Raw genomic sequence first — 21,275 nt, 5'->3', positions numbered from 1 at the left:
CGTGAAAGAAATTAGGAGGGTAGGTACTCGGAGGAGGGCTTTCTCTGCGGTGGGGCCTAAGTTATGGAATGCGCTCCCCAGAGAGGTCCGCCTGGCGCCGTCATTATTTGTTTTTCGGCGCCAGGCTAAGACCTTTTTATTTAAGCGGCATTTTAATTGTTAATATTATCGGATTTTATCTGGCCAGGGTGGCTTATTTTATATTGTATTTTGTATTTTTATCTAATTTTTATATTTTTTAATTTATTATTATAATTATTTTTAATTTATTATTGTAAGCCGCCCCGAGGCTTCGGTGAATGGGGTGGCATAAAAATGTTTTAATAAATAATAAATAAATAAATAATACATCATTCTACTTTTGACCTTTCTGAATTGTATAGATGTTTCCAGGGGGTAAAGTACTTTACAATCATCTCATTTATCCATGTCATTTGTTTTCACATACTGATTTTTTTTACTACCACTTAATTATCTCCCGGCCCCTTTTATTTTTCAGGAAGCAGCTGTGCCCAGCGCTCATCGTCATCTTGGGCAATCCACTCCATGACAAAACCATCACCTCTGCTCATAGCACCACCTGCCATGAGGCCGATTCACCTTCCTCAGGTGTCTCTGATCACGGACGAGGGTCAGGTTGCTCTACAACAGCTCCTGCCCTCAGTAGCCCTGTTGCCCGGACCATCTATTACATTGCAGCAGAACTGGTGCGATTGGTGGGGTCGGTCGAGTCCATGAAGCCCGTGCTGCAGTCCCTTTACCACCGCATGCTCCTGTACCCGCCACCCCAGCACAGAGTGGAAGCGATCAAGATCATGAAAGAGGTGAGCTGGGCAGAGAGGTGTGGTAGTTGTTCATTCTTCCGGTTTGCACAGATAAAATTTCTGCAGAACTTCCTCTGTAGACTGCAAATTCCTGATTTTCAGCATTGTACCCCATGTACCAGTACTGTGATAAAAAGAAACAGGAAAACAAGCAAAGTCAACACGAGCAGCCTTTTCAGCAGTGCGGACTGAAGCCTGTGAGAAATTAAAGGATTTTCAGCTTAGGTCAAGAGTGAAACCAACTGGCTGCAAAAGGTGGTCATTTCCAGTAGAGAAAGCCCCCTCCTTTCACTTATCACTCTGGTTACCATGGTTCCCCAACAGAGAATGCTAAGAAGGTAGCTGAATGGGATGGAGTCAATGGGGCCTGTTGGAGACGGGGTGTAAGTACTGCCTGCACAACATCTGGTTTGTCCTGTTCTGTCACTTCTAAGGGTCATTTTTCAAAGATAAAGAACATTTATGCATTCTTCAGATTGGGGAATAGATATGTAAATGTAATGGCTGGAAAGTAGATCAAGAAGAAATTTCTGTACCTGCATAAATTGTTCCACGATTTGGCGAGGGAGGGGGGGGCGGCAACTTTCTCTTCCAGCAAATTGCTTCCCAGATCTTTAATTTGCATAATTTTTGCATTACTTTCAGAACGGTCTGTAACCACATCAGACATATATGCTTATGTGCTCCTAAGAGGAATTAGAAAAAACAGGGAGGGTCAATATCTCCCATTTAGGGTCTAGCTGGAGACTTGGAAAGTGTTAAACTGGCGAAGGGCAGTTCATTGATTAAAACTGAAAGGATTACATTGCTAACTGGGTGATACTGCTCCACTCCCTTGTGGGGCGCCTACTTTCACCCTTTTCTGATGCTTTTCAATGAATAGGTAGATGCTTGGTCCCTGGCAGCAGAACACAAATTAACCTATGTACAAGTCTTGCCTTGTCAATATCCACGCATGTTCCTAGTGCACTTTGACAGATGAAACTTACAAAAACACTGGCAAGATAAGATTATTCATATTGGACAGCAATAAGTGCTCACCTGAGCAAGACTGATATCATTATGATGATCATCATAAATTACGAGTACGGATGTGCAATTTCCCCCAACTGTGTCCCTTTGAGGCTCAGAAATCTGACTTTATAAATAGTGGCAAATGAAAAGTGGCAGCGGGCAGAGCAGGAAGGGATTCTGCCCAGGTGGGTTCTGCTATGAAGGACATTGCAATGCCAGCAGCAGGATCTAGGGGGAAGGAGAGAGAGAAAAAGCCACAGCAAGCCTCGCTGTCTTTCAGGTGCACCATCAGGGGTTCCCCCAGCACTCCTTGCCTGCAGGGCAGCTTAGTGTACCATGCAAATGCACCCAATGTGTCCTTGGGCAAATCAGCTTGCTGCAGAAAGCAATATAGCTCCAGAGTCGTGCATTTATTTAAGCTGTGTGAAGTGTTTGTTTTCGCAATACAGACTTGAATTGTATTCTGTTCAGATACTTGGCAATCCTCAACGTCTCTGTGATTTGGCGGGTCCCTGCTCTACTGAACCAGAATCTAGAAAGAGGTCCATTTCAAAAAGGAAGTCCCATCTGGATCTTCTTAAACTGTATGCTTCCATTTTTTATTTTAGCTTTTAATAATTTTTAAAGGCATGCTTTTGTGATTACTGCATTTTTACTGGGAGTTGACCCAAATACACACATTTTCTTCTTGTCTAAAAAAAAAATCTTGATGCAGACAACGTTACATGGTTCTAATTTACATTCATGCGATCTTCCTTATCTTTTAATGGACCACCAGGAAAAAGTGAAGAATACCATAAAACAAAGAACAATGAAATAATTGGACACTGACAAAATATATCATATGCTTAAATTGAATCGTTTGGGTTTATCCTTAAATGTAAAAACAGCAAAAGCATTTGAGCAAACAAGAAAAATTTTAGTTCCTAAAGTCAAATGGATTTTGTCCCTGGAATGGTATCAGTCTGGTTTCAGACACCGGTCTGTGATTCTAGAAGCAACAGCCGGTGTTTGTTTAGTAATTTTGCTAGGGGCAGCTCTGGGAGTGGGGGAGTGGGTTCTCCAGCACAGGAAGCCTAATATCACTTTCCAGAGCAAAGAAGTTGAGCTTGACTGAGGCATGATACTGAGGGTTTGAGTTGGGGCCCTAGTTGTGCCAAGGATAAGGTACTTTTTGGGTTGAACACATACAGGGAAAGGCCAGACTTCTAATTATTCTCCCAGGATTGTCCAGTCCAGGCACTTCATATTGCTTACCGATCAAAGTTACTTTCTGTGTCTGGTGGGTGCATAATCCATGGTAGCTTTCCAGGCTCGGTTTCATCCTCAGGGCTGTGAAGTTCCTGAATCAGCTTGGAGTCCTTTATGCACATGCTCAGTATATATTTGGGATGAGAGAAGTCAATAAGAGAAATCTACAGTTTAAATTCCAATGCACCTTATCATATATTCATATATATGTTTTTCAAAATCATTATGAGGCTTCCTGCTCATCCTACCTGAAAACATTCACCTGTCCAAGAGTTTATTTAAAAGCCGCAGTAAGGACACATACCCTTCTTGACCTCCTGAAGTCCTTTAAGAATGAAAATAATCAAAGACCATTTCATTGTCACAAATGGAGAAAACACACCCTTGTTCCTCTGTACAAAGGGATATCTTTGTTGTGTGAGGTGTTATAAAATGTATACCTCTGTGATATATATACATACATACACAGAGTATCTTCTTTTCTTCTTCTTCTTCTTTTAATTATAGAATCCTAGATGGGATGACGGAAGCTTGCATTAAAGGCGGTATTGAAGCTTGCTATGCCTCTGTGTCTTGTGTCTGTGCCCTGCTTGGAACGCTAGATGAGTTAAGCCAAGGGAAAGGCCTGGACGAGGAGCAGGTCCATCTGCTCCTCCGACGCTTGGATGAGCTAAAGGATGGAGCCGAGTCCAGCAGAGATTCCATGGAGATCAATGATGCTGATTTCAGGTGGCAAAGACGGGTCCTGTCATCAGAACTTACCCCTTGGGATGCAGGCAGCAAAAAGAGTCCTGATATTAGTATTAGTGTCACCACAGATACTGGTCAGACAACCTTGGAAGGTGATATGGGACAGACGACTCCAGAGGATAATTCTGAAATTCGTAAAAGTTCGCTACAATCACCAGCTGGACAAGTGGGCAGAGAAATTCATTATAAAGAGCCAGAATCAGAAACTATTGACCAGCCAGATGTTGTTCAACGGAGCCATACAGTTGTTTATCCTGATATAACTAATTTCCTTTCGGTTGATTGTAGGGCACGTTCCTGTGGATCCAGGTACAGCGAGAGTAATTTCAGTGTTGATGACCAGGATCTTTCTAGGACTGAATTTGACTCTTGTGACCAATATTCCATGGCAGCAGAGAAAGATTCTGGAAGATCAGATGTTTCAGATATAGGTTCAGACAACTGCTCATTGGCTGATGAAGAGCAGACACCAAGAGACTGCTCAGGTCACAAGTCATTACGAACTGCTGCTCTTTCCTTGAAACTGCTGAAGAACCAAGAGGCAGATCAGCACAGTGCCAGGTTGTTTATCCAGTCCCTTGAAGCTCTTCTCCCTCGGCTTATAGCTCTTCCTAAAGTAGAAGAGGTCGATTTGGACCTCCAGACCTTCTCTTCAACCTTTTGTTCAGGTTTGTAAGCATATCATTTGCTTCACAGCTAGTATTAAATGCCTTCCTGGAGTGTCTTTAAAAATATCTACTAGAAAACTTTGGTTAAGTATCTTTTATGTCAGACATAGTTTCTGATACATAAGACATTGTTTCTGATTGTTTGAGATAATCTGTGTGCAGTCACAGAAATTATTACTACAAAGTATGGGTGGGGGACATTTTTTCTATGAAAGGAATGTACATGAACAAATACTGTAAGTCAGAAATCTTAACACTTGGGGACTTTTAAGGAAAGACCTGGAAACAAGGTTATAAATTACATCTTTTTCCTTCTCGTGGATGTTCCTGGAAATTCCACATGGAATGTTCATTCAGACATAAGAGCTTTGTGTGAGTATTCCCATGCTCAGCATGATATCCTGCTTTGCTAAGCAAGAGGTTTTATCCATTTTGAGCCTAATGTAACTTCTGTTCCTTCACTGGGTTCACTCTAAGTAGGACTAACCTAGAAACAGAGCGAGTCGGAAGGAGCTTCCTAGGCCATCTAGTCTGACCCCTGGCTCCAGCCAGCTCCGCTCATGACATGTCTACCATTTGCATGTCTAGCCTATCCTTGAACACCCTCACTGATGGGGCCTCAACCACCTCCCGTGGAAGCCCATTCCATACCCTTGGGGTCCTAACTGTCAGGAAGTACTTCCTGGCATCTAAATTGAACCTTGGAACATTGGTACAACCCACCATTTCAACAAAACATTTCATCTACCACAATCAGAATGTCCGAACTATATGTTTGCTATGACAATAGGTGTCTGTAACATCTGGGTTTCAATGAAATATGGGTTCTACTTGTAAAGGAAGCCTTGGAATTCTTTTAAATACAAATAAAGTCCAAACACCAATACATTTTTAGACTAAATTTTCCTGCCACCCACACTCCAAATGTTTCCGTACCCTTGATTGTTGCGACAAAACTGAATTTTCATGTTCAGTCATATTTCAGTCGCTAGCTATTATATAATTAACTTTAATTGTGCAAACTAATATGATAAACTGTTTTTAATGAAAATTGTGGCCTTGAAACTATTCTCCAGTGTTAAAACCTGCATTTGCTTAGAACTGACTTTGGGTCTCTTTCATAACATTTCTATTAAACAGCATTGCCTTGTATTTGTGTTCTTGTTTATGCACACATGCACGCACGCACACACACACGAACACACACACACAAAGTGACCGTGGTGATTGAACACAGAGAGAACTGCTCTTTCAACAGACCTGTTGATTTTGCTTTTCTTTTGTCATACTGATATTCTAATCTTCTGCCAGGTTTGTAAGAACGGCATGCATAAGGGCTATGCCATAGAATAGATTTTTAGGCTGTGTGTGGGGGGCAGGGGAAGGGACCAGCTAAGATCATCCCAAAAGCTTCAAGTTTTCCCTAAACCAAATCTAGCACTTTATCCATGACATAACTCTGTTTAATGCATTGCTAAGAGTATTTATTTATTATTTATTTAGGAGACTTCTGTGCCGCCCCATTCGCCGAAGCCTCGGGGCGGCTCAGAAACATAAATAAACTTCCTTAAAATAATATAAATTAACAGTATAAATTAAAGAGTAAGACCTTTTCCTCTCAGAGCTGAGCCTCCTCAGCTAGAATCATGAAAGGAAAGTGTCATATTACAAACCTACAGGTTATAAATCAATACCTGTAATTTACCTGGATCTGCTAGCCTGGATGTCTAATGCACAGCACCTGTTATATCTTTATCTATTTGCCAGGTATGATGCACTCTCCAGGATTTGAGGGGAATACAAGCTTCAGTTTCCAGACACTGATGAATGCTGATAGTCTTTATATGGCCTCTCACTACACTCTTCTGCTCAACCTGAAGCTGTCCAATGCAGATTACTACCGCAAGAAGCCTGCCCAGTGCCCTGTGTCAATGGTGAGTTGAATATGGAATGCAAAAGAAAGTGACAGTGATGAGATGGACTTTTACGTTCAGTATCACACATCTGGCAATATCCTGAGTTCTTCAAAGCCCTTGATCCACAACCCAGTGAATATGAGTATGCTCAGATTTAAGCTAATTTTGGCTCATGGGCTTATGCTGGGCAAACCATATCAAAGTCAGTTTGTATTTGAATCACAGGTTTCCAGGGTGAGGGAAAGAATATTTTTCTAAAGTTATTGTGAAAAACTGTTACAGGAAATAAGGTCTAAAAATGGAAATGAATGCCATTATTCCCTCTTAACAGAAGAATTTTGCACTGGGGGAGATTGTATCTAGTTATTGTCTAGTTATCACAAACCATAGTTTGCCGAGTTTCAGCAAAACAATAAACTGTGACTTGCTAAGTACCCATAAGCTAAGAAAGAGGGAAAGCCTTTGGGCATGATGGTCATAACTGCTTATGAACATAACTTGATTAGGTGTTACATCTGAATTGCATCATGCTGATCTTCACAGATATCTGAATAGCTTTATTGCCACACTGTTTTAATACCTCTTATCATTTTTGTATGCTTAGTAGTCTCTGAGGAAAAAAGACGAGTCTCGTCATGCTTGCTGAAATCTCTTTTTCCACTCTGCAGAAGGAGTTTATGAAGCAGGTCCAGTCCAGTGGAGTGTTGATGGTATTTTCTCAGGCTTGGGTTGAGGAGCTCTATCATCAAGTACTGGAGAGAAATCTTCTTGGAGAAGCTGGATATTGGGGAAGTCCTGAGGAGCACAGTCTTCCTCTTATTACCATGCTAACTGGTTAGTCCCGTAGCAGCCTGGCCAGTGCAGTGGTAGCCTTGGGCAGTATTGAACATGCTTATGTTACGAAGTCCTAGTTACACAATTTCAGGGTTCAGTTATTCAACGTAGACACCCCCTTCAAGGAAGGATGGGGTTTGGTCCTCTGTGTTCCAGCTCCAGGTTCCATGTTAGATGACTGTTGCCTGTTCTTGAGGTTATCTTCTAAGCCCCTCTCCAGAGTGCCCTGCTACCTAAGGTCAGGTGGGTGACAGCTGGGAAGAAGTCCCTTTCTTCAATTCTCTAATTCATGAATGAAATCCAGCACCTACTTTAACATTTTCAGTGCCAGTGGAAGATCAGCTTTACTCCCCCTAGCCTCTGAATTTTTAAACTCATTCTTTTAATACTCTGTTTTTATTATGTTGTACTGCATTGTTTTAAGTCATTTGTGTTAGTTGCCTTGACAATACCATGTGGCTGAAGGAAGAATAAAAATATATTAAGCAAAGCAAAACACAACAACAACAACAACAACTGTATCATGCACTGCAGTGTCCCATGATGGCAGTTGCATCTACAGAGATTTTCATGTGCACACGGCATTTACTTAAATGGAAGCATCTCACGCACCCATTGGAAGTCATAGAGTTGTGAGGTACTGAGAAATGCATGCATTTGGGGATTGCCCCGTGGATGCTTTTTCTTCCCTGTAATAATTTGCATTTTTTCTTTGCAGACATTGATGGTTTGGGAAGCAGTGCCATAGGCGGGCAGCTGATGGCTTGCGCATCCCCACAGTCTCCTCTCATGCAAACCAGGAAGCCAAACGATGCAGTTGTGGCAGGTAGAGGATCTGCACAGCGTGAAGCTTGAGCAATATTTGTATATATTTGCAGAATCTTTGACATTTTGCTTTCATGCAGATTGTTTTGTAATTTGTGTCTCCCTCAGAATCTGCATGCATTAGAATGTGCTAACAGGAAAAGCCAGATGGCAAACCTCTCTGCCTTTCTAATTCCCATGCTAGTTCTTAACTTTCTCAGTGAACCAAAGTTTGATTCTCCTCTTGTGGCAATTCAGAAACCCATGCTTTCATCCTTATGTTTGATTAGAATTTGATTAGAATTTGGCTGGTGGCAGCAGGACAGGGAACCTCCCACAGCTGTTTCCAAATGCCACTTGGGCCCTTTGGAGTAGCTGTCATTGGCCAATGCCACTTGCTTTTTTGTTGTTCTTGGGACATGGTCTCTAGTGGTTTTGGCCACTTCTGTGCTTTGAATCTCAAGCCATGACTTCCACTGGCTTGCCATGTGGTGTGAACACAGCCTCTGTCTGTGTGCCTTGGAAATGTGGGCAGTCTTCAGGCTTCCAGGAGCTACTTGGTTTTCTGTATCAGAGCCTGATGCAAAAAGCATATACTTAAAATGAATGAAGTCTGAGCCCAGGCATTTTTCTCAGGTAATACAACTGTATGGAATTCAGAGTCCTTCCAACATAAAAATCAGCTGCATACACAAATGCATGTATGAGTATTGGGTTGTTGTTGGGTATTTCTGACAATGGGTCTTCTTTCAAAGCCCTATTCCCGCTTATCTCTTGGGCACTTACCTATCAATGCAAGCAAGTTTTAGAAGCAAGTAGTATGCAAGGCAAGGTATTTTTCATGGATGTTTGTATTTCCACCTTTTTTAGAGTATCAAGTAACTTTTGAAGAAGAAACCTGAGAGACTAAATTTTGCCACTGTATTATCCATCACTGGATGTCTTAAATCCTTTGCTTTTATGTCTAAGAGAGGAGTTTCTCATCTGCTAGTTGAAATTCTAGCTACTAACTGTCTCTTTTGCAGTGACCTAAAGGCTTTCTTTTATGAATGATTATTGGAATCTTGGGATTTATTTTTCTTAAATTCAGTAAAAATTGATTCCTGCTGCCCATCTGTGGCAACATTTCCTGAACCTGAAACCAAAAACATAAAGAAGACTTAGGAGTCAGATAGCTAATATGAGATAAACATTTTTGCTTAGCTACTAATTCCCAACAGTAAGATCCAGAGCTGCTGTGACACTAAATGCATCATTATGAACTACATTAGTCTGTGTGTGTGTCTGTGTGTTTTTCTTGATGAATAGCAAGTGCAGCATGGGTAATTTTTACCAGGACTACAATGCACAAAGGATGTTTAACCTTATTACCAGTGCCGTGGTTCCATTGAAAATCCTCTCCCTCTGCTGCTATTAGCTCAAGGGAAAAAGTTCCCATTGATCCTTTTTCTCTAGGACTAATACAGAAGGAATCTCATCAAAGAACAAGAGGTTAAACTTGCCCTGCTCACGCTTTGCAGCCCTGATGAAAATGCCAAGATTGCATGCCTGCTGTTAATCAGTAGGGCAGAAGAATCCAACATTGGGCATTATTTTGCTTTCCTTTCAGCAGTTCTCTATTTCGCCTTTCTGTTACTTCAGGTGTTGCTTTTGCCCGATACCTGCTAATTGGTTGTTGGAAGAACTTGATTGACACCTTATCAACGCCTTTGACCGGCCGCATGGCAGGGAGTTCCAAAGGACTGGCCTTCATTCTAGGAGCTGAGGGAGTCAAGGAGCAGAACCAGAAGGAGAAGGACACAATCTGCATGAGTCTCGATGGACTGAGGAAGGCAGCCCGACTTAGCTGTGCTTTAGGTAGACTGTATCACAGACTGCGGTGGTTTGGCTTGGTTTTTGTTTTTTAATAATTATTACACTACTGTGCTCCCCACCATGAGGACCAAGGAAACCTGTCACAAATAAAAGGAAAAAACCTTCAGATGTTTCAGGACATTTCTCCCTTCCAAAACTGTAATGATTCTTTTGATGGCTCAAATCCTTTCTCTTTCTTTAAAACATACTCAATAAATACATTCCAAATCTTATTAAACTTAATTTTTAATTGGTCCTTTTCTCACTTTGATATCACATGTTAATTTGACTTTAATGGCTGTATTCCAAACTTCTCTTCACCAATCAATAATTGGTAATCATATCTTATTTTCCAATTCTTAATCTCACTGCAGTTATTAAATTTGTTATTCTTCATTATCCATCATTTTGATCAAACATTGAAAGTAATTCAATCTCATGACATATATCTGTATTTAGACTTAATATTTTACTGCACTCTTTAAAAGCCTCTTTCAAAAATGTCATATATTCTCATTCCCACCACATATGGAAATATGTACCCACTTCTCAACCACATCTCCAATATATATTAGAGTATTTGCTATCTATGCAATTCAACTTCTCTGGAATTAGGTAGCACTTCCATACAGTTTTGTATAAATTTATTCTTACTGGCATGCATTTTAATATTCTCTTCATACAAATATTTTCCCCATCTTCAATACTAATGCTTTTTCTCAAATCCTATCCCCATGTTGCTTTAAGTGAATCATATTGATCCAGTTCTTCTAATAATATCTTATAAATTTTACTTACTATCCCTTTCATCCACATATTTTCTTGTTTTTCTTTTTCTATGATCGTATCTTCACATTTTGTGCAATCCCTGCATTTAGCTGTTTTTCCTTAACTATTCTCTATTCTAGCATTCTAATTAAATTGCATTATACTAAGCTATGGTCTCTATAGAAGAAGCTGAAATGCAGGATGCCTCTGCCCCAGTTTTGCCAAAAGCTTAGCAAGTTAATGGCTAGTGGGATCAATGGAAATTGTGTACCTAAAAAAGTGGTTTCTCTCTTGTTTTAGGGGTTGCCGCTAACTGTGCATCTGCCCTTGCTCAGATGGCTGCTGCTTCATGTGTTCAAGAGGAGAAAGAGGAGCGGGAGGCCCAAGAGCCCAACGATGCCATTGCTCAAGGTACAACTTTACAGAAGTTCACTGGTTTATTCTTCATCAATCAGTACGTGCCCCGCTGTGCTCTTTGTAAAAGTTCCTTTGCCAGCCCTGCCCAAAGCAGGGATGGCTCCCTTTGTGAATGGATCCTCTATAAAAACCGCCACACAAAGGACTCAGCAATGTCTTTCTTGGCAAAGGCAGCAACCCTGCCCAACTCGATGAGTTGCCAGGTGGCACTGGGGAATTCCCAAAAGAAGAACAGCAATCTTACATTTTACCTAGGACCATACACGCTTACCTAGCAGAGAATTCAGTGGAACATCTTCCCAAATACATTTGTTTAGGATTGCAGCCAAGACCATATAATAGCATGAAAAGAGGATGTGTATCTGTCCATCAGCACTGTGCCACTTTGTAACTCAGTTTTGAACACTTGGCGTACATACTAAGGGGGTCTCTAGCAATGTTCACTCCAAGCTTATTTTTTTCTGAAATGCCTTAATTTTGATCTGTCTGTGTCTAGCTGCGATAAGTAGAAGTAGATACCCAGGGGTAGATTAACTAGTACATTGCTTTGCAGCCCATATGGTTGAAGTCAGGAGAGACTAGTACACCACGTGACAGAGCTGCACACCTTTTCGTGCCGTGGGGCAGAGCCCCTCAGGAAAAGGGAGTTGACAGACACCTTTCTTCAAGAGGGCTGTGCCAGTGCCCCGTAAGGCGGGCTGTGGCCAAGGCTTCCTGCAGTAACAGATTCCATCAGGCAGGGCAGATGCCACTGCCCAAATCCAACAGCTGTGGGACTTTTCTCGAAGGACCCAGCCTTTCTGTGAAAGGCTGAGTCCAGTTGCTAGTCTGAAATAAAGTCAGGAAATGTACTGCAGCTAATAGTGGCAGAGGATATGCGGGATTATTTCACTGGTTTCTCACACTCCTTTTACACCTAACATTTGTCAGCAGATGTTGCTTGCATCGTGTGGGGTGGCGTGGAGTCCACCCTCGGCTCCTGGCCAGCTTCTGAGGCTGCAGTGGCAGGTCTGCGAAAGGGGCTCTTGGTGCATAAAGTGGCATCTGTGCAGACTTTTCCACACAACCAAGAAATTTGCCCTGTCAGGATTTCCATTCTCATGGAAAAGTCTGTCTGCATACTGGCCTTTCAGGGATGTGTGGAGGCAGAGAGCAGTGTGCAAGTCTGCTTGTCATTCCCACCTCTACCTTTCATACCCCTGCTTAATGAGTGGCATGTGCAGCGCGAAAAAGGCTAGAGGCTGATGCAACACTTCAGAGAAGCTGACTTTTTTAAAAAAATTATTTCTGGTTAAAGATCTCTCTTATACTGAACCCCCTAGGCCTTTCGCTTTAGCAATAACAAGAGACTCTTTCTTTCCAACATTTATTTTGATGCAGTAAAACAGAAAGTGGAACAGAAACTGGAGCAGATGGGGAAAGTGCAAGGGGTCTGCCTCCACACAGCCCATGTTTTGTGCATGGACGCCATTCTCAATGTGGGTCTGGAGATGGGGAGTCACAACCCCGACTGCTGGCCTCATGTATTCAGGTATGAAAGCTCCGTCTTTGTCTTCAGTTTGAACTTGAAGCTGCCCCCAGCATTTCTGGAAATTGGAAAGACTCCTTGATTACAGGTTATGATTTTTCTAACTCCATAAAAGTAACCAAATAACATTGTCTGCTGCCTAGGAATACTACTTTCTCCTCAACTGTGGGGTAGTTATAATCATTAATCTCAGGCTGTGCAAAGTATGGGTATAAAACTTCACTGCGTGTGGTTGCAATAGGCCTGCTCTTTGTGTGTCCCCTGCAAAAGCAAAACCACAGATCTCTCACTATGTCTCTGTATGTATATAGAGAAATCTTTAACTTTAACACCATATCCTAATAGCAACTACACCTTTCTTATATATTTCACCTCTGAAAGAAAGAACCGAAGTTTCTCCTGCCTCTAGACCCTCTCTGAGGTTTTCTCCCGGCCATCCCGGGCTTTTCTTCACCAGCTTTTCTGCCACTGATTTTTGGCACCCCGTCAGTTGCCTTTTTCCCAGCGGCACTGAGAATGTTTGCAATATTCTGAGATATTGCAACAGGCTCATCAGTGGCGGGGATTTTTCTTAGACCAAGGCAGGACAACTTGCATCCCTCTAGCTATTTTGTCCTACAGTTCCCATCAGCCTTCAGCACTGACAGGCTGGATAGGGCTGATGAGACTTTCAGGCCAGAGCATCTAGAGTGACACAAGCTGCCCACACTTATCTCAAACAGACAAAACATGTAAATATTGTCTCAGTGGGGGGGGGGGTAACCTGTGCATACATGTACCTAAGTAGGGAGCAACAACCAAATGTTACAAAGTTTAAGAAGAAGGTTGGGGGTCAAAAAAGGAGGCTTTTCTTCCCTTACTCTTGCCTATCCCCCATACACAGGTTTCTGTCTTGTGAACTTACCTGGGGATGGGTGCGGGTGTTACATTCCAACTCCTTGTTTTAAAAAATACATGAAAAATAATTCTTAGAGCTTTAGATTTGTCTATTTGCAATAACTGGTTAACCAATTTTTTGTGTTGCCTCTCATACTTTGTGCAGTTGTGATACTTGTCTATTTTCTGATAGTTTTTCCAACATTTTTGGTGAAATATTTTAACTTTAAGCAAACATAAACTTTTCTTAAAGCACTTTTGACTGTGTGTGTGTGTGTGTGTGTGTGTGTGTAGGTGGATTTTTTTTTACTTCTGTTTCTTCTAAACACATGTTTCATGATAAGGCTTCTTTCCTAATGAATCTATGACAAATGTATTTGCGATATATTTTTTCAAGCTCAATTATGTGATTACAAAATTGCAGAAATCAATACCTGTTTGCTCCTTTGTTTGTTACATTTTTCTACTTCCCAATAGCCAAATCTCTGAGCAGCTCCCAAAAATTAAAAGCTAGAACAGATTACTTGTCTCCAAAGATGTCATGATGTGCAGTGAATAAGATATCCTGATCAAAGCAATCAAAATATTATTTTGCCTGTCAGGCTGTTTTCCCCACCCTGCTCAGGTAGCGCATCTTATTTAATGTTTGCAATTGGATTAGCTGCTACAGAGGTGCCCTGCTTACAAAGCCGTTTTTCACTTCAGCAGTCTTAAGACTAGTGCAAATCATTTTTCAATAACAGAGTTTGTGTTGACCTAATAAGATGACACAGGGAATAAGCCAGCAGAACCATCCATGTCATGGTTTGCTTTCCTGTTTGTGATTTCAGAGTGTGTGAATATATCAGCACCCTGGAACACGCTCACTTCAGTGACGGCTCATCTCAGCCCCCGGTAACTATCACCCAGGCACAACAAGCCCCCGGAGGGCTGCAGGATGTTCACTGCTCAGACTCTCCCCAGGAGCTGACCCTGGAGCAGGAGCCTACGCTGAGGAACAATCCCATCATCCAGCCAGTTTCCATCCAGGAGCTCATCAAAGAGAGCAGCAAGGGAAGGGCTTTCGACTTCCGTGGAGGCAGTCTGATGAATGGAAGCAATGCTGCCAAGGCTATCCTTGCCCTTTCTACTGAGGCTGACAGGTACTAACGCGAGTGTCCAAAAATTAGAAAAATCTTAAAGCCTGCTTTTTGACTATGTACCACTGAATGCTGACAATCCTATTTAGGTGGGGACCATTATTCTGGATCTCTGAGTTTTCAGATGCTTGGGGAAAAAAGCAAAGACTGTTTCTAAAGATTCATAGAATTCTGTAACAAAAATAAGGCAGAGGCATGCATAGCTTCTGGCAGAACAATATGCACAGCGCTTCATTTGTCATCGTGCAGACCAGAAGAAACAGGTTTCAGGCTGCAGAAGCAAAAGCTTCTGTTCTTGTCTCTCTGTGCAGGAATATCCAGAAGCCCAAAACTTGGGGCTCACTGTGGCTCATTCTACTCATTCCCATGAAAGAAAAATGCCATTTTCCCTAAAGCATCTTGATAGTGGGATTTCCTAAAAACCTTTCAGTTGGTATTGGATGGAGGTAAATAATTGCAACCAGAGTTGATAATACATAATTGGTGCAGTGGGATTGTATAATCACTATGCAAAACGAGCACAGAACTTCAGCCTGCAAACCTAACCTAGCCTGTGGGGCCTGTGTAGCCTTTGGGATTCCTCCAATGGCGTGGGACATAGGCATCAATAGCCTTCTGTAAAAGTGATTATTTATTGTAATTGCGGAGACAAACTTCTGAGATTGGAGATAGTGGAGTGGGCAGGGGTGCCAGGTGCTGGGACCTCTGTCTGTGTGGATTTGTCCCACAGCATCTCACCCCCATTGCTGTCACCTGTCTCAGATGGAAGCTTGTCTTCTTGAAAACCTCTCCATGGTACGTGCAATTAATAATCACTGCCTTCATGTTCCATATTGATCTGATTCACCCACTGCAGCAACAAATGTTGGATTAATTAACCCATGATTTGTGGGGATGCATCCATATACAAGGTGCTTCCGATTTTCATAAGCAGCCTACAAGTACCAGGTACATAGGTTGTTCATGTGACAACCTAATCCAGATACTCTGCCTGGTTTAAGGGTTTAATAAGTGAGAATTAACATACAATACTGGTTCACTGTGTCCACAAGCAGTCTTTCCTTGGGGTCTTTTTCTCCTGCTTCTGCTGGTGCAAATCAGAAAGGGGATAGCTGAAGCCCATGGAACCGTCCCAGTGCATTCCATTTGGTCTGCTTAGATAACTCCCCACCACTACCTTAACTTAATCCTTCCAGATCTATTTTGTAAGAGTGTCTTGCATTCCTGAGCAAAGAAAGGTATCGTCCCTGCGGCCCCTTTCTCGACTTAGTTGTGCACATTAATAACAATTAATTAATAACAAGCTACTTAGTCAAAAAGCTGCCATGAAGCCAAAGCAGAAATATCTCTAGCAGCAATTCCTTTATTTGCCCACTTTAGCTCTGGAGTAGTTGCAGGACTCCAGATTAGAACCCTGGCACAGGGAGTGTTTAAGATTCAGAATGAGCCACCTGCACCTACTCTAAAGTAAAACTGAAGAAAACTTGGTTGCTAGACACATACTTAAAGCCATGTCTGCTTTTGGCCGTTCATGATTTGATCAGGTTAAGTAATATGCTCTGTCTCTCTTCCTGAAGATTATTTGAAGATGCTGTTGACAAGCTGAATCTGATGGCCTTGGGAGGCTTCCTGTATCAGCTGAAGAAAGCCTCCCAATCCCAGCTCTTCCACTCTGTAACAGACACCGTTGATTACTCACTTGCAATGCCAGGTAAAAGTCTAGACAGAAAGCATGATACCTGGACAACTCAAGTGACGAAATATAAATGGAGATGTATGATACAGAGATAGATTGTATTTATGTGAACTGGTATTGCTCTTCTGTTTGTCTCGTAGGAGAAGTAAAATCCATCCAAGACAGGAGAAGTGCACTCCATTTGTTCCGTCTAGGAGCAGCGATGCTCCGAATCGTGAAAAGTAAAGGCCGCCCTCTGCTTCACCTTATGCGCTGTTGGAATCTGGTGGCACCTCATCTGGTGGAAGTAAGAGGAATTGGAGGGCTGGGGGAAGAGATGATTGCATAATAGAAACAGAGTGAGGAAGAAGGGGTCTCCTGGGCTATCTAGTCTGACCCCCAGCTCCACCCAGCTCCACTCATGACATGCCAACCATGTCCAGCCTATCCTTGAGCACCCTCACCGATGGGGCTTCAGCCATCTCCCGTGGAAGCCCATTCCATACCCTAAGGGTCCTAACCATCAGAGAGTACTTCCTAGCATCCACCTGGAATCCCCTGGGTTGTAATATTTTCAGGCTGCAAAGGGCCATCCCATCTTAGTTACAAGGATGCTATAGAAGTGAATTCTGCAGCATAAAAATGAGTGTGGTCTGGATATTTGAAGGAAAATTATTTTATTTTAGGGCATCTGCACAGCCTCAGTTCTCTGCAGATCTTTATGAATTTGACATTTCTTTGTTCTATTTATTTTGTTGCCAGAGCAGCTTACAACCAATATTGTAAATGCTTATGATTCTTCCTCCCAAGATCACAATCCAAGGTCAGTTGGGATGGGGAAGAAGAATTTTTTTAACTTACATAGTAGACATGAAATCTTTTTTCAGCTGGTCTCCTGATTATGTCCACTGTGACAGTAGAATTAGACCTTATCCGATTCTCTTTGTGCTCTCCCCCTTCTCCCTCTTGGCTGAAATTCCTCTTTCCACTCCCCCCTTTGCAGGCTGCTTGCCACAAAGAAAGGCACGTTTCACGGAAGGCTGTCACTTTCATCCATGATACACTAACAGAGGTTCTGACAGACTGGAATGAACCCCCTCATTTCCACTTTAACGAGGGTCTCTTCCGCCCCTTTGAGCGCATCATGCAGCTGGAACTGTGTGACGAGGATGTCCAAGATCAGGTGAGTTACTTCTTGCTGACTGTCCAGATGATCTGTCAAATGCAAGATAATGTTTGTTTTATTAATTTGATGACTACTTTCGATGGGGAATGATGGGAGTTCTTGTGCAGAGCTAGCTCGTGCTTTTCAGCAGCAGAAATGGCACCGTTTTATGGGAATTTCAGTTTTCATTTTTTAAAAGAAGCAGGGACGTGTCTGTTGAGAATGGATGCACAGAAAGATTTTAAGCATGTAAGCAATGACCTGGTTCACTGGTCACAGTAATCCACTTAAAAACTGGGCTATTTTGAACAGACAGGGATACTGTTCCGCTGTGAGCAGAAACTGCTAAACCATAAAAGTGCTTCATCATGAGATGAAAACAGTTAAACCCTTGATTCTACTTCTAAGCTTCTTGGAGAAAAGACAAGCCAGAATTCCTGGTTTGCACATCACAGTAGAAATCCAAAGCTGATGGCAGCAAGAACAAGCAAAGAATCCCAAATAGCATGTTTGCTCACTCTCAGCTGCCTAGGATTTAAAAACAAAAAACTCTGGGTGGTTGTTTTATGAAGAAAGGTACAATAATTAGGAAATCTACTAAGTCAAAGGTGGGGTTTGTTGCATTTCCAAATCAGTCAAGTTCTGGACTGGCAGCATTCTGCCTAATACCTTATTTCAGTTGTTGAAGCAGAAAGCCATTAGCAAAATAAATCTAGATATGGTTTCTTAATTTCCATAGGATATACGTCTTTGAGTTCACTGCTTCTCTGCATTATGATAGTACAAGATTAATGTGTTGTGGGGAGGCGTTAGAAACACATTACCAAAAATGTATTGCTCTCTACTGTACAATTTTGGTTTGGCTGCAGAAATGAATAACCCAGTAACTTTCTTCTGTCATGCATATAATGCTTCTTAATTCTTACACAGAGGGTTGGAGCCAGGTTTCTTCATGCTTCAAGTAGACTCATCCAAATCAATCAGCTAATACAGCCTGTTGATTTCAGTGAGTCTGCTCTAAGCTTTACTAAAACTGGATCCAACCCAGTATCTTTGCATGGTTGTCATCTTCTGTAATGATTGATATGCTTTAATTGTACTAGGTGATCACATCAATAGGGGAGCTGGTGGAAGTGTGCTCCACTAGGATCCAGTCTGGCTGGAGGCCATTATTCAGTGCACTTGAAACTGTGCATAGTGGCAGCAAACTGGAGGTTAAGGAATATCTTGTTGGGGAATATTCAATGGGTAAGCATTTTCTGTATTATTCCCCTGCTTCTAAAATGGTAGATTTAAGCTAGTATGAAGTATTGAATCACAACAACGTCCTGACAGACTTTGCCGTGATCGCCCCACTTCACAGTTCCCCACTCTAATGGGTTGTGCACACCTGTAGAAGTCAGTTGTGACCAGTCCAGACGTCACCAGGACATGATGTGTCCATGAGAAGGAGATGACACCCAGTGCTATATGCATGTGTGCATGCATACCCCCCCCCACCACACACAGATCCCAACCTGCCAATCCTCCACAAAAACCAGGTCAAGGGTCTGCCCTACAATGTGTGTTTGGGTTCAGGATGTTCTGAGACAGCATGACGGTTGTCATGGCAGCCACAAAATCCTGACCTGGACCTGAACAGGTGACCTAAGTAAGAACATAGTCCTTGGGTTCTCTAAGACCAAGCCGGAAAGCACCTCCACCGGTTTTCTGTTGGACAGCAGGTAGGTAATTCCACAGCAGGACCCCAGTTTTGTGTCTGCTGGCGATCACTAAGTATGGACCCTCCCATCCAGTGCCCAGATGGACTAGTTTGCTGGTTAGAAAGGTGGCGACAGCTGCAATGCACCCTGTGGCTCCTCAGCCTTGGAATGGTGCTGCACTGAATGCCCAGGCAGGGACTGTTAGAGGAATGGGGACCACCCAGCGCATCTGCTTAGATCTCAGCAATGCAAACCCAGAAATATGGAAGTGCTGTCCTGAGGCTACAATCCGATGCCTCTTACCTTGGAGTGAGCCACACTGAACACTGAGAAACACATTTCTAAGTAAATGTTCATGTGACTGCATTGTACATTAACCTGAAGCAGTATAGAAAGCCCTGCATTCTCCAGAAGCATTATGTCAAGCAAGGGCTCTTGCATTGCAATCCTGTAGAGGTTTCCTCTGAAGTAAACGACACTCGTTGCAATGAGATGGACTCGACCATGAATGCATATAGAATCCCAGTCTGAATGTAGATCTGTATTAGCGATTCATCTCTTCTTGTTCCCTCAGGAAAATGTCAAGCTCCTGTGTTCGATGTCTTTGAAGCATTTCTAAATACAGACAACATCCAGGTCTTTGCGAATGCAGCCACCAGTTATATCATGTGCCTTATGAAGTTCGTCAAAGGACTGGGTAAAATTCTTTGGAAAAACTGATAATATTTCTTGTTTCTGGATGCAGCTGGCATCAGTGACAGCGGGCACCAAGGAATCCCTATGAATGTGTGTAGCATCATTTTTATGTTGAAGATTCAGGCCTCTGATCTAGGAAGGAGGACCCATAAGGATCGATTTTGCTGTTCTGCCTCCATTTGCTTATTCCGCAGTCCATGGTGTACTTCTTGTTTTATTTGTCAGTAGGGTCCCTTTCCATCTCTGCTCACAGCCATGCGCCTTCTCTGCGCCTTGACTTGCTTCTGCAGCATTTACTTAGTGCAATGTAGGTGCCTCCCAAACCCTCAGAGAGGGCAAGCTGCCCTACATGCAAAATATATTGTACCTTCCTGCTAACGATCCTGAGGGGGCGTGCTGTCTCAAGGAGTCTTCTTACCATAATGACTGGAACTTAAAGAAATTTGATGAGGGCCAGAGTTGGAATGCATTCCTCATAATATTTTGTTCTTCCATTTCTCAGCTTGAAGAAACGTGAAAGCACAGGCATGGCATTTCATGCCCAGGAACCAAATGCAGCCAAATGTTTGGTGGCTTCCTGCCTTTGCATGATTTTTTTCCTCTTTTAAAGCTGGAGATGCTTCTGTTAAGGCTTAATCATAGGTTGAAAGCGCTTTAAGCTGCAACATCTGGGGTATTTTGGACTTTTCTTCTCCACTCACCCTTGGAATGCAGCCTCTGAGCACTTTCCCAAAGCTGAACTTGGGATGGAAGAGTGTCAGCACCCCTGTAATTCCTTTTACATAGCGGAAGGGCTGTTGCTTTGCCACAGCGTTTGTTTCAGAGTTGTCTGCTCCACCCCAGGCCTCTTCTCCTTAGCATGGTCTGCATAGCAAGGGGCGTGCTGAATGCTTCAGTGGGAATGTTTCTATGCCTTCAGGAGCTGAGTGAAGGCACCAGGATACTGGCCTGCCAAGAGACTCCTGACCAGACATCCGCAAATATCCATAGTAGTGAACCACAGCCCTGCAAGCCACATCCAGCCCACCTGGCACCCCAGTCTGGCTCTGCAAAGTTCTCCAGATTGGTCATGCCGCCTTTCGCATGATCATTTGATGGTTCTTGGTTTTGAGTAGTGTATCCCTATCCTAAACTGATGAAATGCCTCTGCTAACATTTGGTTACTGCTATTGGGTTCAAATAACATGATAGTCCAGGTTCAAGAGCTGAGTATGGGTTGTTTTTGAGCTCATGTTCAATTTTGGGCTGAGATAACATACCATGGTCCACAACCCAGCAGTAGACCATGGTTCTCTTCATGGGTTGTTCATGGGTAATGAAACCATTGCTTGCTAGTGCAGCTGGGTTCAGATGATTCAATAACCCATGTTTCAGTAATAACCCAAACTCACTC

At 42.6% G+C, this 21,275-nt stretch overlaps 1 protein-coding gene across 1 annotated transcript in view; it reads left to right on the top strand.

Moving 5' to 3' along the window:
- Positions 1–21,275, top strand: part of ARFGEF3 (ARFGEF family member 3) — a 91,593-nt gene that overhangs the window by 50,750 nt on the left and 19,568 nt on the right. Inside the window, exons 10-24 of the mRNA XM_044423767.1 lie at positions 500–824; positions 2,310–2,422; positions 3,597–4,507; positions 6,275–6,441; positions 7,092–7,257; positions 7,976–8,083; positions 9,703–9,918; positions 10,984–11,094; positions 12,481–12,631; positions 14,335–14,646; positions 16,221–16,354; positions 16,480–16,625; positions 17,322–17,501; positions 18,587–18,731; positions 19,761–19,883. Of these exons, the coding sequence (XP_044279702.1) occupies positions 500–824; positions 2,310–2,422; positions 3,597–4,507; positions 6,275–6,441; positions 7,092–7,257; positions 7,976–8,083; positions 9,703–9,918; positions 10,984–11,094; positions 12,481–12,631; positions 14,335–14,646; positions 16,221–16,354; positions 16,480–16,625; positions 17,322–17,501; positions 18,587–18,731; positions 19,761–19,883 (3,308 nt within the window). The remainder of the gene's footprint in view (positions 1–499; positions 825–2,309; positions 2,423–3,596; positions 4,508–6,274; positions 6,442–7,091; positions 7,258–7,975; positions 8,084–9,702; positions 9,919–10,983; positions 11,095–12,480; positions 12,632–14,334; positions 14,647–16,220; positions 16,355–16,479; positions 16,626–17,321; positions 17,502–18,586; positions 18,732–19,760; positions 19,884–21,275) is intronic.

The sequence above is a fragment of the Varanus komodoensis genome, unplaced genomic scaffold (assembly GCF_004798865.1).
Source record: "Varanus komodoensis strain SLA01 unplaced genomic scaffold, ASM479886v1 scaffold1, whole genome shotgun sequence".
Classification (NCBI taxonomy): domain Eukaryota; kingdom Metazoa; phylum Chordata; class Lepidosauria; order Squamata; family Varanidae; genus Varanus; species Varanus komodoensis.
The sequence above is the reverse complement of the archived record's forward strand: the minus strand, read 5'-3'. Positions and strand labels throughout refer to the sequence as shown.